Source organism: Leptodactylus fuscus, chromosome 1, assembly GCF_031893055.1.
Source record: "Leptodactylus fuscus isolate aLepFus1 chromosome 1, aLepFus1.hap2, whole genome shotgun sequence".
Classification (NCBI taxonomy): domain Eukaryota; kingdom Metazoa; phylum Chordata; class Amphibia; order Anura; family Leptodactylidae; genus Leptodactylus; species Leptodactylus fuscus.
The window spans coordinates 47326264-47339973 of NC_134265.1; the positions used below are offsets into that span (position 1 = coordinate 47326264).

The following is a 13710-nucleotide window of genomic DNA, read 5'->3' on the forward strand; positions in this document are numbered from 1 at the left end:
CTGCCTTTATATACCAATTTATTATATGGGACAATGGAATTCACCATCATCCGCCACATGGGGGAGGGAGGGGGGGTCTGGGAGCCATCCATTGCAGTGCAATCGCCTTCCTGGCTAAGAAAAGTGATTCCCGTAAAAAGATACGTGAGTGGTGTGGCCATACCTCTTCATCTAAAACTCCGAACAGACATACTTCAGGTAAGAGTGAAATTGGAGTGCCCAGTATATCAGATAACAGGCCTACGACCTCGGACCAGAAACCTTTAATGATCAGACACTCCCATATCATGTGTCAAAAATCAGCATATATACCAGTACATCGCAAGCACCCAGGGAGTCTCAGCCTTCACATTTTGTGTAAGCATGCAGGAGTCAGATAGCTTTGATGCAGGATGTAAACTTGTATCAGCTTATTATTAGCAGCAGGGAAACAAACTGTACTGACTCCAGAAGATCAGAAAAAGTATCGTCTGTGAGATCAGGGATAAGAGTGCGCCATCTTAGTAAAGCAGGGGTTTCCAAACTAGACACCTTAACTAGAGATGAGCGAACACTATTCGAAACAGCCGTTTCGAATAACACGCTCCCATAGAAATGAATGGACGTAGCCGGCACGCGGGGGGTTAAGCGGCCGGCCGCCGGCAAAGTCGGCGTGCCGGCTGCTTCCATTCATTTCTATGGGAGCGTGCAATTCGAAACGGCTGTTAACCCATATGAGATGGTCATACAATGTTGAGATAAGACCTTGAGGACCCTGGGAACGGGGCACTCCTATAAGAGGATATGCTGAAATGGTTACAGGGGAACTGTATAGAAATAGCATGCCTGATTTGGAGAAATCTATAGAACTGGGAACAGGGGATACCAAACTGGGTGCTTAGGGATTCAAAGGTACAGAAAGCCCCTTGGTCATAAACATCAGCTTGGGACATAACACCAAACTGCTTCCAACTCTGTGTACCCGGAAGGGCAAATAGTTCCGTTAGACCCGGATTATCCCACATCGGGGTCTCAATAGGGACCTCAGTGTAAGCTGCTACTTGCTTAGCCCGCTGCCAAATCTGCGATGCCAAGACATGAATCGGCAATCAGTTACCTCTATATAAGTGGGGGTGTTCCAACACCGGCTATAAATTGGAAATATGCAGATAAGACTCTAAATGGGCCTCCGAGTCAGGTAAAGGATCCGATAACACCCAGGACTAGAGATGAGCAAGTACTGTTCGGATCAGCCGATCCGAACAGCACGCTCGCATAGAAATGAATGGACGTAGCTGGCACGCGGGGGGTTAAGCGGCCGGCCGACATCAAAGCGGAAGTACCAGGTGCCTCCATTCATTTCTATGGAGCGTGCTGTTCGGATCGGCTGAGCCGAACAGTACTCGCTCATCTCTACCCAGGACCTAAGATAGCGAAGCTGGCCGGCTAGGTGATATAAAAATATGTTAGGTAGAGCCATCCCTCCCATAGCTTTAGGCCTTTGTAGAGTGGAGAGGCATACCTTAGATCTTGAATTACCCCATATAAAGGGAATAAATAAGGAGTCCAATTGTTTAAAGAATCACCATGACACTGGTACAGCCGCATGTTCTAAAACGTACAGACCTTTTGGAAGAACCACCATTTTGATGAGGTTAATCCGCCCAGCCACTGACAAAGGCAAAGCTCGCCACACCTGAAACTTGCCCCGAAAGTGACCAAGGAGTGGAAACACATTGAGACTCAGGAACTGTTTATGATCAGTAGAGATGGGAATTCCCAAATACTTACAAGTGTCTACAATCTTAAGGCCGCAAATATACCCACCTATTGGCGGCCATGCAGAAAGGGGCATATATGACGATTTGGACCAATTTATCCTCAGACCAGAGTATATTCCGAATCTCTCAATAATCTCCATAGCTAGAAACACATCTTTAATGCAGATTTACCTAACCACTTTCTTAACCCCTTCCCGACATGCGCCGTAATAGTACGGCGCGTGTCGGGTCTGTAACTATGGCGACCGCCCGGGAGCCGGGCGGCCGTCATAGCCGCCGGGTGTCTACTGCTTCAAGCAGTAGACAACCGGCTCTAATGCCTCCGATCGGTCCCCGGACCGATCGGAGGCATTAACCCCTCCGGCGCTGCTGTCAAAGGCGCCGGAGGCGCCATCTTCCCGGCGGCGCATGGGCGCCGCCATTTTGGCAGGGATCGCCGGCTCCTGGAGCATGCTCCAGGGCCGACCCCCCCATTGCCATGACAGCCGGGAGCCTTGTTAAGGGCTCCCAGCCAGTCTGCAAATTCTCTCTTTTGCAGGCTGGTGTATACAGCCTGCAAAAGAGATGATGCTTTTTTGCAATGCATTGCAATGCATTAGCATTGTAATGCATTGCATTAGTGATCAGACCCCCTGGGGTTCAACACCCCTAGGGGGTCTAATAAATGCAAAAAAAAAATTAAAAAAAAAGTAAAAAAAAATATAAAAAAATATAAAAAGTATTAAAAGTTCAAATCACCCCCCTTTCCCTAGAACAGATATAAAAGTAGTTAAAAACTGTGAAACATATACATGTTAGGTATCCCCGCGTCCGAAATCGCCCGCTCTACAAATCTATACAAATATTTTTCCTGTTCGGTAAACGCCGTAGCAGGAAAAATAGTCAAAAGTGCCAAACCGCCGTTTTTTCACTGTTTTAATTCTGCTAAAAATTTGAATAAAAAGTGATCAAAGCAATAACATTTCCCGAAAATGGTAGAACTAAAAAGTACACCCGGCCCCGCAAAAAAAGACGCCCTATGCATCCCCGTACACCTATGTATAAAAAAGTTACGGCCGTCGGAATATGGCGACTTTTAGAAAAAAAAATTTTTAACACCGTTTTGGAATTTTTTTTAGGGGTCAAAATGTAAATAAAACCATATAAATTTGGTATCCCTGGAACCGTACCGAAACACAGAATACAGGGGACATGTCATTTTGGCTGCACAGTGAACGCCGTAAAACCAAAGCCCGTAAGAAAGTCGCAGAAATGCATTTTTTCTTCAAATCCACCCCATTCTGAATTTTTTTCCTGCTTCCCAGTACATTATATAGAATAATTAATGGTGGCATCATGAAGAAAAAATTGTCCCGCAAAAATTAAGACCTCATATGACTCTGGGAGCGGAGAAATAAAAAAGTTATGGGGTTTAGAAGGAGGGGAGTCAAAAACGAAAATCAAAAAATGCCATCGGCGGGAAGGGGTTAAAACCAGGCCTGTGGAGTCAGAATCTGGGCCTGTTATGGGTGGAATTGAAGTTAGAAAAAAGCTACCGACTCACAAAGTAAAATGACTAACTTTTGTTTTCAATTATATCCTACAGTTATTGGTAATTGTATAATTATATGTTTAGATAGTTTGTTACATATTTACTGTTATAACAAGTCAATCGTTGGCTTTTCCGCCAGTTACTGCTTTTGAGTTCCCATGGCTGTCAGCCATTTATGAAGTCGTAGTCCATGCCTTGGCCTAACAACTCCACTGCCCTGCTTACAAGTTGTTGTTGCTTTAAGTATTACAGTTGTAGTATTTGTTGCTGACTTTCCCTATTTCCTAAGCTATACCTCCTGTAAAACGGATTACAATGATATAAACTTGTATATCGTCATAAATCTTTACATCCTGGTATTGGAGCTTTGCATCACGATGCCTTTATATAGTAGTGTACACTATAAGAAACTTAAAGCATGCATTAAATGCATTGTGTGAATCATTTAAAGTTGTACAGGTTTAGATATTGATGGCGTGTCTTTGGGTTAGGTTATCAGTATCAAAGTGTGGTGCTGCACGGGCAGAATGTAGGTTCAGTGTTTACCACTTGTAGCGCTGGAGTCCTGGGTTTGAAACCAGCCAAGGACATGTAGTTTACATGTTTTCTTCATGTTGGCTTCAGTTTTCTCCAGGAACTCCAATTTCCTCTAACAGTTTAGAAGGAGAGTGAAGTATGTTGGTGCAACAACACAAAAAAACCTGAAATCGGCAGCCACAACACTAGAGCTACGCAGCTTTATTGGGTAGGGGCTGTAGTTCAGTTCCCCTTCCTATCTCATTGATGTGGGTCCTGGATATCGGACCCCCACCAATCTGACATTGATGTCAATATCTAAAGCTTACTGTCTGCATGCTATTGGGCTGTCCAGAGGAAACTGGCAAAGTGACTCCCCGCCTCCTTTCCGACATCACTTCCTGCTCCACAGCTATTGGCTGAAATTGCTCCTTACAGACTTCCTGCCCTACAGCCTCCTGCATATAATATTGGCAGTACAGTAAATATCGGAATCTGACAATTCCTCAGCCGGGTAACAAACACCCATTTTGTTATTTTTTGTGAAAGATCTACAGTATAATGTAAAGAACAACTTGCAAACTTACATTTGGTGGATAAGAATAAAAGAAGTAATGGACCTCATATGTTAAATGACCTTAGTATGTACATTGTACAGATTCTGAATCTCTACCAGGAGTTTTACATTAAGAATTTGAATCCATTTTGACCCCCAACCCCTAAAAGCTGGGTCTGCATTTGCTTAATATGGCACAAGCTGTATGTATATTCCTGAAGACAAAAAACATGCAATGACCTGTATACATAAAACTAATGCTATGTGCGCTGTTTTGTCTTATCTCAATAGAAAAAAAATTGTTAAAGGTCTTAAAGTTGAAATAACCCATGCAAGACAACAAGTGTAACATTGATCCTTCTATAACCCCAGGAGTTTACGTATATGCCACTGTTATATATACTGGATATATGTGAGAGATGTAAGTGCTTAGACTTTAATGTCCCTATAAAATGTTAATATCATTGTAGTCTTCCCTTACGTGTTGCAAAATCCTCTTAAAGAATGTAGATGATGAACAGTCAGTATAGTGTATCAGGTCATGTATCTTTATTACAATGTATCATGTGGTGTGGATACAATGGTGTTCTGATATATTGTTTTACATGGAAGTGATGCTGTTTGTACACCTTGTATTCGGTTATGATTGTTCTTTTTGTTAAACTGAATATAGTAGACAACAACAACAAAATTTGATCACAAATTTATAAATTGAAAAAATTTGGAAACACATTGTATTATTTATCTGGTATTTATCCCGAGTTACAGCAGGGTTTCTATCCAGAGCTGCATTCACAGTTCTGCCGTATTATTAGAAACAGTTGTTATTCGACAGACCCATAATAGCTTATCGGCGATCCTATAATACTGTGTATAATACAGTCATTTTATACAGCCCTATATGACTCTTCTTTCCCTGTTGGACTGTAAAATATTTCTGAGAGTTGGTAGAAGGTAATCTTTATTAGGGGGCAGTCACACTTGCGCCCGTGTCTGCCCTGTGTAATTACGCCCTCAGCCCCGGTGAAACTGGACAGGGGATGGCTACCCGGCGGTCAGTTTTAAAATCCATTCATTTGTTTTTTTTGGTCCAGACACAAAGTCGGACATGCAGGACTTTGGGTCCATCTGAAAAAAAAAAAAACGGTTTCCCTGTGGGAGGCAGCAGGTGGACACCAGCGGTTTGCTTTTAAAACCCATTCAAATGACACAGGGCGAACACCGGGAGCAACGCCCCCTTAGTCTTTCTATTTGCATCAGTTTTTATTGTATGGCTAGCTTAGGTTTTTCTACCCTGTTTCCCTGAAAATAAGACCGTGCCTTATATTAAATTATCTTACAAAATATATGACCTGTCTTATTTTCGGGAGATGTCTTATGCAGCGGCTGGAGCGGGGGACAATCGGCAGTCATGACTGCCGGTTGTAGGTGGTCCAGGAGGTGAAGAGGGGGGTGTCTTATTTTCGGGGAAACAGGGGTAAGATTACTGTACTGTCCCAAAGGTAAGGTGTCATTGTGAAAATGGTGTAAAATCTGAGAGCAGTGTGTAAGGGCTAGATCACACAGGGCACGGAATGGCATATTTTGGTCCTGATTCTGATGCGGGAAGCCGCATCAGAATTGGACCAAAAAGCACCTGCCACGACTGTCGCGGCTTTCAACAGTCGTGGCTCCCCTCTCCAGAGTAGGCTCAAAAGAATGGACCTAGTCCTAAGGGTGCTGTCGTGAGGCGGACGCAGGGACTGACTCAGCCGCAGAATCTGCCCGAAGAAAGGACAGCTCGTTTCTTTTTTCCGTGAGTCGGAACATACAGCTCACGGAAAAAAGGAAGGTAGCGGTATACATAGACCTCTACTGTGAGGGGGCGAATTCTGAGGTGGATTCGGCGTCAGAATCCGCCCCCTCTTGCCCCGTGTGAACAAGCCCTCATAGTACAGAAGTTTGTGAGCAGATATTTTCAGTATAAGTTCATTATAAGTTATGGAACCCAGTACGTGGTCTCCCCTAAAGAGCTTGTCCAAGATTTTTTTATGTTCTGTTCTTGACATCAATGGGAGCTGAGCCGCAATTGCGTTGCCCGGCCTCTATACAGTGTACAGATCTATCTGTTGTGAACTGTGTAGTACTGGACACGGTCTGGAACAGCTGAGGATAAGCTATAAAAATAATCCTGTGCAACCCTTTTAAGTGAGGGAACTTAGTTTATAAGGATTGGCCATAAAAAAATTCCAGGACAATCCCTTTAACTTCACAGTGTTCACCGAATGGGTGCATAGACAAGACTGTCAGTGCTACTGATTGCCGTTTGCAAGTCACCAGCGTGACCACTGTAGTGTCTTTAAACCAATAATAAATACTGGGAGATTTCAGCTGTGAAGCCAACAGATTTGTTAATTCAGCTTTGGGATATAACAGTATCCTCAAATTTTAATTCTGTATGTAAATCTGAGTGAGAATAACATACACTGTATCACTACTGCAACCTTGTAAAATGTGATATTCATTACAAAATTCTAATATGGAAATTAAGAAACAGAAAATTATTGGGCTCTCCTACAAGAGGTTCTTTTGTTGTTCATGCCTTATCTAATCTATTATTCTAATATCTCAGGCTGTCCCATGTGCTTCAGTTTGATGAGAAAAGCCAGAAGGTGAAAGATGCCAATATGCAAGATGAAGATACATTCGAGATCTACGATCCCCGGAACCCAGTCAATAAGAGGAGACGGGAGGAAAGTAAGAAACTGATGAAGCAGAAGAAGGAAAGAAGATAAAGGGTGACCGAATGAGGACACGTAAATGAAACCTCTGCGTCTTCATAAAATATTTTGTCCGTTAGACTTATCATTTTCATGTAAGGTTTTTATCTTTCTTTTAATAACTAGACCATTAAGTGTCAGTCATCCTTGGTTTACCGGATACATTACACATCTTTGAGTGTCCGTAATCTAAAACGCTGATACATTGAGAACATATTAGTGAAGGGAAATTTATTAAAAGCTAATGACAAGCTACCATAGTTGCCTATAGCAATTGATCAGGTTCTGGTTTTTATTGTCCAAAAAGTGGAAAAAAAATAAAAATGAAATGTTACATCTGAATGGTTTCATGTAGATATCTTCTCTACTATCTAGCAATTTTAATACGTGATCCCCAATGGAGGCAAGGAGAGTCCACCTTCACAGTGTTAAAGGGATCCTCCAGTTAGGAGCTTAATAATCATAGATAAATCAGGGCCTAAAGGGGATGGTTGTCTGCTTTTTATTTTCCCCAATCTTGCTCCAATTCTTGGCTCATTAGGACAGAGCTACGGTTTAGCTACAAGGAGTCTGAAGTAGTCTGAGACACACCTTCTCTCTCATCATTGGCTGATACCACAGCAGTCTAAGGTAGCGGTAAGAGTGGGCGTGTCTTAGACTAGGTACTAAAAGCAACCAAGGAATAAGACCTGAGGAAAAAACAGGTAAATGCCCCATGTTGGTAATGAAATATTAATTTTGAGCTACTGACTGAGGACTCGCTTTAAAGGGGAAATCCACAGGGCTGTTTTAATGGTTATATTAGGGAATTGGTTTACACAGCAATGATTCTGTTAAATATGTGTGTGGACATCAGCAAAATACTATTCATGAAATAAGAATTCTGTCCAGTGTCATTCCATGGCCTCTGCCCTAAGAGACTCATACTTTGTCTGGCCTGGAAACCCTTTAAAGAATACCATTCATGTCCTCAAAGATATGGCATGTTATAAACTGTTGCAAATCTGGGTCTGCTGAATTCAGTTCATATTTTCAGCTTTGCAGGCATCTGGTCCAGAGATATTGGTGCCATTAGTTTCAGCCACCGATATCACTCCACTATCAGAGAGGCCGGCCTTACAGCTCAGCGTCCTCAGGAGCGCCCCCCTAAGGGTACACTTTTATATAGTCTTATACCGTAAAGGGAGACTTTCTTCATTGCCGATAGATGATGCTCAGGCTGTCCCCTCAGTGGTATCAAGAGACAAAGCTAACAGCACTAGAGATGAGCGAACAGTAAAATGTTCGAGGTTCAATATTCGTTTCGAGTAGCCCCTCAATATTCGACTACTCGAAATGAATATCGAACCCTATTATAGTCTATGGGGGGAAAAGCTCGTTTCAGGGGTAGGCAACGTTCGATCAAATTACACTTACCAAGTCCACGAGTGAGGGTTCGGGCTGGATCCTCCGAGAGGTCTTCTCCGTGCAGCGTCCCCGTGGCGTCTTCCGGCTCTTCATTCACTCTGCCAGGCATCGGACCTGGGCAGAGGCGACTGCGCATGGCCGCACTACAAGCAGACATGCGCAGTCGGCTCTGCCCAGGCCCGATGCCTGGCAGAGTGAATGAAGAGCCGGAAGACGCCGCGGGGAAGCTGCACGGAGAAGACTTCTAAAGGTAGGAGAAGAACCAGCGTTGATTGGCCGACTGTATAGCATTCGGCCAATCAATGCTGGTTCTGCATCGAACTTTTACATTCGAATAGCGAGTGGTACTCGATCGAGTACGAGTATTTCAAATACCGTAGTATTCGATCGAATACCTACTTGATCGAGTACTACTCGCTCATCTCTAAACAGCACTGATATCTTTGGAACCAGGTTAGATTTCTGCAAAATAAAACTGTGCTGAATTCAGTCATCTTTGCAACGATATATAACATGTCGATAAAAAGAACCTGCGTTATATATTTAAAACAAAAAAACCTAACCAATGTCTGTACTCCCGGGACCGGCACAGTTCTTCAGGGAAGCCAAAGCAGTATACCTTGGCTTCCATGCAAATGCAACAGACCTTAGTTGACTGTGTAGTGACCTGAGGCACCGATAATGGGAGCATCAGAGATGAGCCCGATGACTTATCAAATGCCTATTTATGCAAGTACAAATTTTGGGTTTCTTTTCTAAACGCAGATATAGCCCTGCTGTAATACTGTCCATTTGGGACAGGGAACCATTGGTCCATGGACCTGTAGGTGGCTTAGTGACCCAAATCCACCAGACAGGTCCCCTTTAAACAAGTGTTCCTGCCATTCCACATGATAAGTAATAAGTGTTTTGGGGCATGATGTAAATACCTTAGTCCTTGCCGCAATTGAGGGCTCCATAATCCTGAACCCTAACATTATCCAGTACATAGGTGATACATGGTGACAGCTGGGATATGCAGCCCTTATAAGCATGGAGTCTTATTCAGACAAATTGCTGTTAACCAATGATATGTGAAATATTTCCAAATATTAGATTGCTTTTATGTAACTTGGCAAATTAAATCGATTGTCTGACCGAGGTAAATGCTTCAGGTAACACCAATTTCATCACCATTATCTGTAATGACCGCAGTATGTTTCACGAGAGAGGGGGAAACAGCTGTATCACATCATGGCAGCATATTATTCCTTACAAGGAAGTCTTCTATGTACTAGCAGCGCTACAGTCCCTGAAATCACCCTTAATAAAAGGTGCAGGATGGAGAAGAATCTGCCTTTTTACTCTATACATGAGACTTCTATATTCTGCACATCACCTGTAACCTGTATGAGTTTGTGGATTGCAGCATGGCCGCCAGTCATTGTATACTGTGCTCTGTTTATATTGTATATTGTGATACTTGTTGCAGATAGTTCTGATCCGATGTTCATTCTCTGACCCAGTAAATAAAGTATATGATGGATTTAGTCTAGTTATTGGTCTCAATCTCTTATCTCATATATATATATATATATATATATATATATATATATATATATATATATATATATACCCCCACACACACTGTCTACCAATAGGTATTTTGCCACCTGTGGTAAAATAGAAAAAAACAACATTTATTCCTATTCAATAGTTGGTAGACCCCAGCAGATGTTTCCTTACGGATGGTATTGATCCACACAATACTCCCGGATGTCTGGTGAAACTCCTGGTGTATGTGAGCCATTGGTTTGGTGCGGTTTCTCTGGCCAGCACTTGTCGGTCTCTATCTCCCAGTTTCGGGGGTCTGCCGACCCTGGGCACATTCCGACAATCATCGATCACCTTCCACTTCGTAATCACATAGGCCACTGTCGATTTTGGGTAATTCAATTCGCTTGCTATGTCCCTTAAAGATCGACCATTTCTGTGGTGCCCCACAATTACCCCTCAAAATCAGACAACTCTGCACTTCGTGGCATCTTGCATGTGTCTGATGTCAATGCGCTAATGCTGTTTCCTATTTAACGGCGGAAGGCGTGACTTACATCATAACCGCAGATATCTTCATTTGCATGGGTGTCCAAATACTTATTGGTAGACAGTGTATACATATGAGTTTCTCTCTGTTTGTCTGTTCTTTATGCATGACCAAACTACTAGACTGATTCTCACCAAATTTGGCACACAGGTACTTCAAGTGTCCGGGATGGTTCTAGACCTGATCTCAGCCCTCTAGGACGTACTGTTCCTGAGATACAGTATTCTCAAAAAATGACCTGCGTTAGCCAATACAAGCCTACAAGACTTTTATTCATATTCCAACTGCTATACACACGGTCACATGTCCCTAGAGGTGTTCATATCTATTGGAAGGCATGCTTGTGTTGTAGGCATGCTCTGTGACCTCTGCATAAGCCACTGTGCGGGCAAGGGGGAGATGAGTGATATCGATTTTCTGTTGTAGATGCGTTGTATCAACCCAGCCCCGCATATGGATAGGTTAGGTTCAACTAAATCAAACAGTGTTTTTCCCCTTATGAATTGGTGCCTTTATTACTTAAATGTCTTCTGTCTATTTGCAAATGAGCTCTTTGGACCAATGATATTACTGCATACCTCTATGGAGCAATGGCAATACCCTCATTTCTCAGAGCTCGTTTTCATATTGGCAAAACTGAGATATCTCCGCAACAGAAGCCGTGATTCATAAGAAGAAAACCACATTAGACACTACGTTGTAAGGAGTGAGAAGTTGAGGCAAGTTTTGGCTACATTGTAGGTGCAGCTCTGATAGTAAATCTGGACCTATGTAATCCCTTCTCATTTTTCATATGGGCCTCATTACATTACATTAAAACCTCCAAAAAATATTCTTAAATCAATTCTCAAGATACTATGTCCCTCCCGTAAAAAGAACATTGCATGAAAGTGGAGTTTATCACATAACAGGTAAGTCAATCTATTCATGCTTAATAGATCAAGGCAGTTGAAGATCATATCTACCCATTTGTATACCTAAGAGGCTAGTACGCCCCCCACAGCCCCTGTGTTTCCTGTATTAAGGGATCAGAAGTCCTGAAAGTGATAATTGATCCATTTTGATAAAAAGACCCCACACCACAGGGATGTAATGCACTTTGGTAACACTATCCTCCACCAAGCTATTAACAAGCAGTCATGGAATACTAATGTATCCAAAGTTTGTTCTGATATACAAATATATATTATCACATCAAAGTGCGGCGTGTAAATACTTAGAATACTTCAAAGGGATCTGCAATGGAAACCTTTCTGCCCTTACTCCAAGAGTTGCTGTAAAACAAGGTTTTGTCCTGTGGCTCCAGGAACCTGATCCGTGGGGCTGTTTAGCTCATTTACCCGCACTTAATAAGCCTTTTGATCTTGTTTTCCTATTTAGGGTTCCCCTGTGTCTATAATTACTTAATTCCTTTACTACAATATTGTTCCTCACCTCTGCTGCAGGGCTTTTGAGGGCCACTTTCACATGTTGAACCAGAACTTTCTAGTGTTGTGAATTGTAACTTCAAGTATTTAACTGTTCCAACATTCCCACGAGTTCTCCGATCATAAAAGACGATGCGGTCACCTGGACTGGAAAATACTCCACTCAGAAGAAACAATGCTTGCTGATGTCAGACATGCTACAGACTAGTATGAGTAGTATTTCCTCCAAATGATTTCATTCCCAATATGATTCATATTCTAGAGATTCTATTTAATACTCTTTAGACCGAGCAAATGCTTGAGCGAGCGTTTCCACAAGTGACTTCCTATGAATAAAGTATAACAATGCTATCAGTAAAGGTGGAGTATACAAGTTATTCATTATGTATTCTTTCTATGGCCGCCCTTCCTTGGCAGATGGGCTGCTGAGATAAAGGCGGAGAATGGTTTGTATGAGAAAATGCTTTGTGTAAGTCGTCACTTCTAAATATAGAGAGAGTACAGTATGGGTTTTTGCTAAATATGATAGATATGTAAAAGGGTTATACACTGAAGGTAACTACCTCCAATAGATGGCAATGGAGAAGTAGCCATCTCCTGGTGAGAGCTAATTTGCATACAGTTTTTTTCCATGGAGAATTGCTAAGTGTGTAAGATTTCGTAGTCTCCCCGAGGACGGAATTGTACCACCCTAGGCAGTGTACAGGATGGGTTTCTCTGTGTTAAAATAAAGTTACCAAAGGGGATTCACTGTTACTATAGTAAATGAGGCTAGACTAATATGATATGGAGGGGGGCTGACGGCTTGGCCCTCCAACAATCTTTAGAATGGAACACTGTTGTCCTTTTCATACTCATTGTACTTGAGTATACAGAGTAACTTGTCTTGCAGGATGCTCATATAAAGCTCAACATGAAGACCACCATCACTCCTGGTCAAATATCCCAACACCGTTGGCTGTGAAACAACCCCATATCATCAGGCTTCCTCCACGAATTTTGACAGTTTCTTCAATTCCTCGATCCGGTAGTCCCCTTTTCCGTTTCAGACCTGTTTGTACTAACCAAAGACCAGTCCACTGTCATATCATTGCACCAAATCTTTAATTTCCAATCTTCTACTATCCACTTTTAGTACTTTTTTTGCAAACTCTAGTCAAAGCTTCTTATGATGCTATTGAAGTTGAGAATTATTTGCCTTTTTTCGGGCCTCCATTCCAGACTTGTGTAATGCACATCGCACAGGGCTTGCATGGACGTCCGTGAACTTTATGAAGCATACGAGACACCTCCACTGCCATCTTTGTTGCACCAGAAATGATGGACCTTGTGATGAGGTACCTTGTTGGCTCCAATATTTTGTTCGGACGTTATCCTCTTGGCTTTTGAATGGATGGGCAGACTGGAAATTGGATCCATACAGCAGAAAACCCTGACTTTATTGAGACATTATGTTACACTTTGCTCTTACAATATTACTGTAGCAAGCCAATATTGGGATTAACTTCCATCTCATTATATTCTTGCAATGGACCCTTCATAAAAAGAGTTTGCCAAATATGGTAACCTTTCTGCAACTTCTATTGAGACATTTTCATCTATCCTACTAACTATCTGAGAGCTAAATACTCCATTGTCATAAGGGCAAGTTCTGTGAAAGAGTAACAGATT

General features: G+C 42.3%; 1 protein-coding gene across 1 annotated transcript in view; it reads left to right on the plus strand.

Annotated features, from left to right (window-relative positions):
- The window catches only part of CWC27 (CWC27 spliceosome associated cyclophilin), a 160331-nt gene extending 151665 nt beyond the window's left edge, over window positions 1–8666 (plus strand). Inside the window, exon 14 of the mRNA XM_075269884.1 lies at window positions 6975–8666. Coding sequence (XP_075125985.1) covers window positions 6975–7137 — 163 coding nt within the window. The 3' untranslated portion in view covers window positions 7138–8666. The remainder of the gene's footprint in view (window positions 1–6974) is intronic.
- Window positions 8667–13710: the final 5044 nt, after the last annotated feature.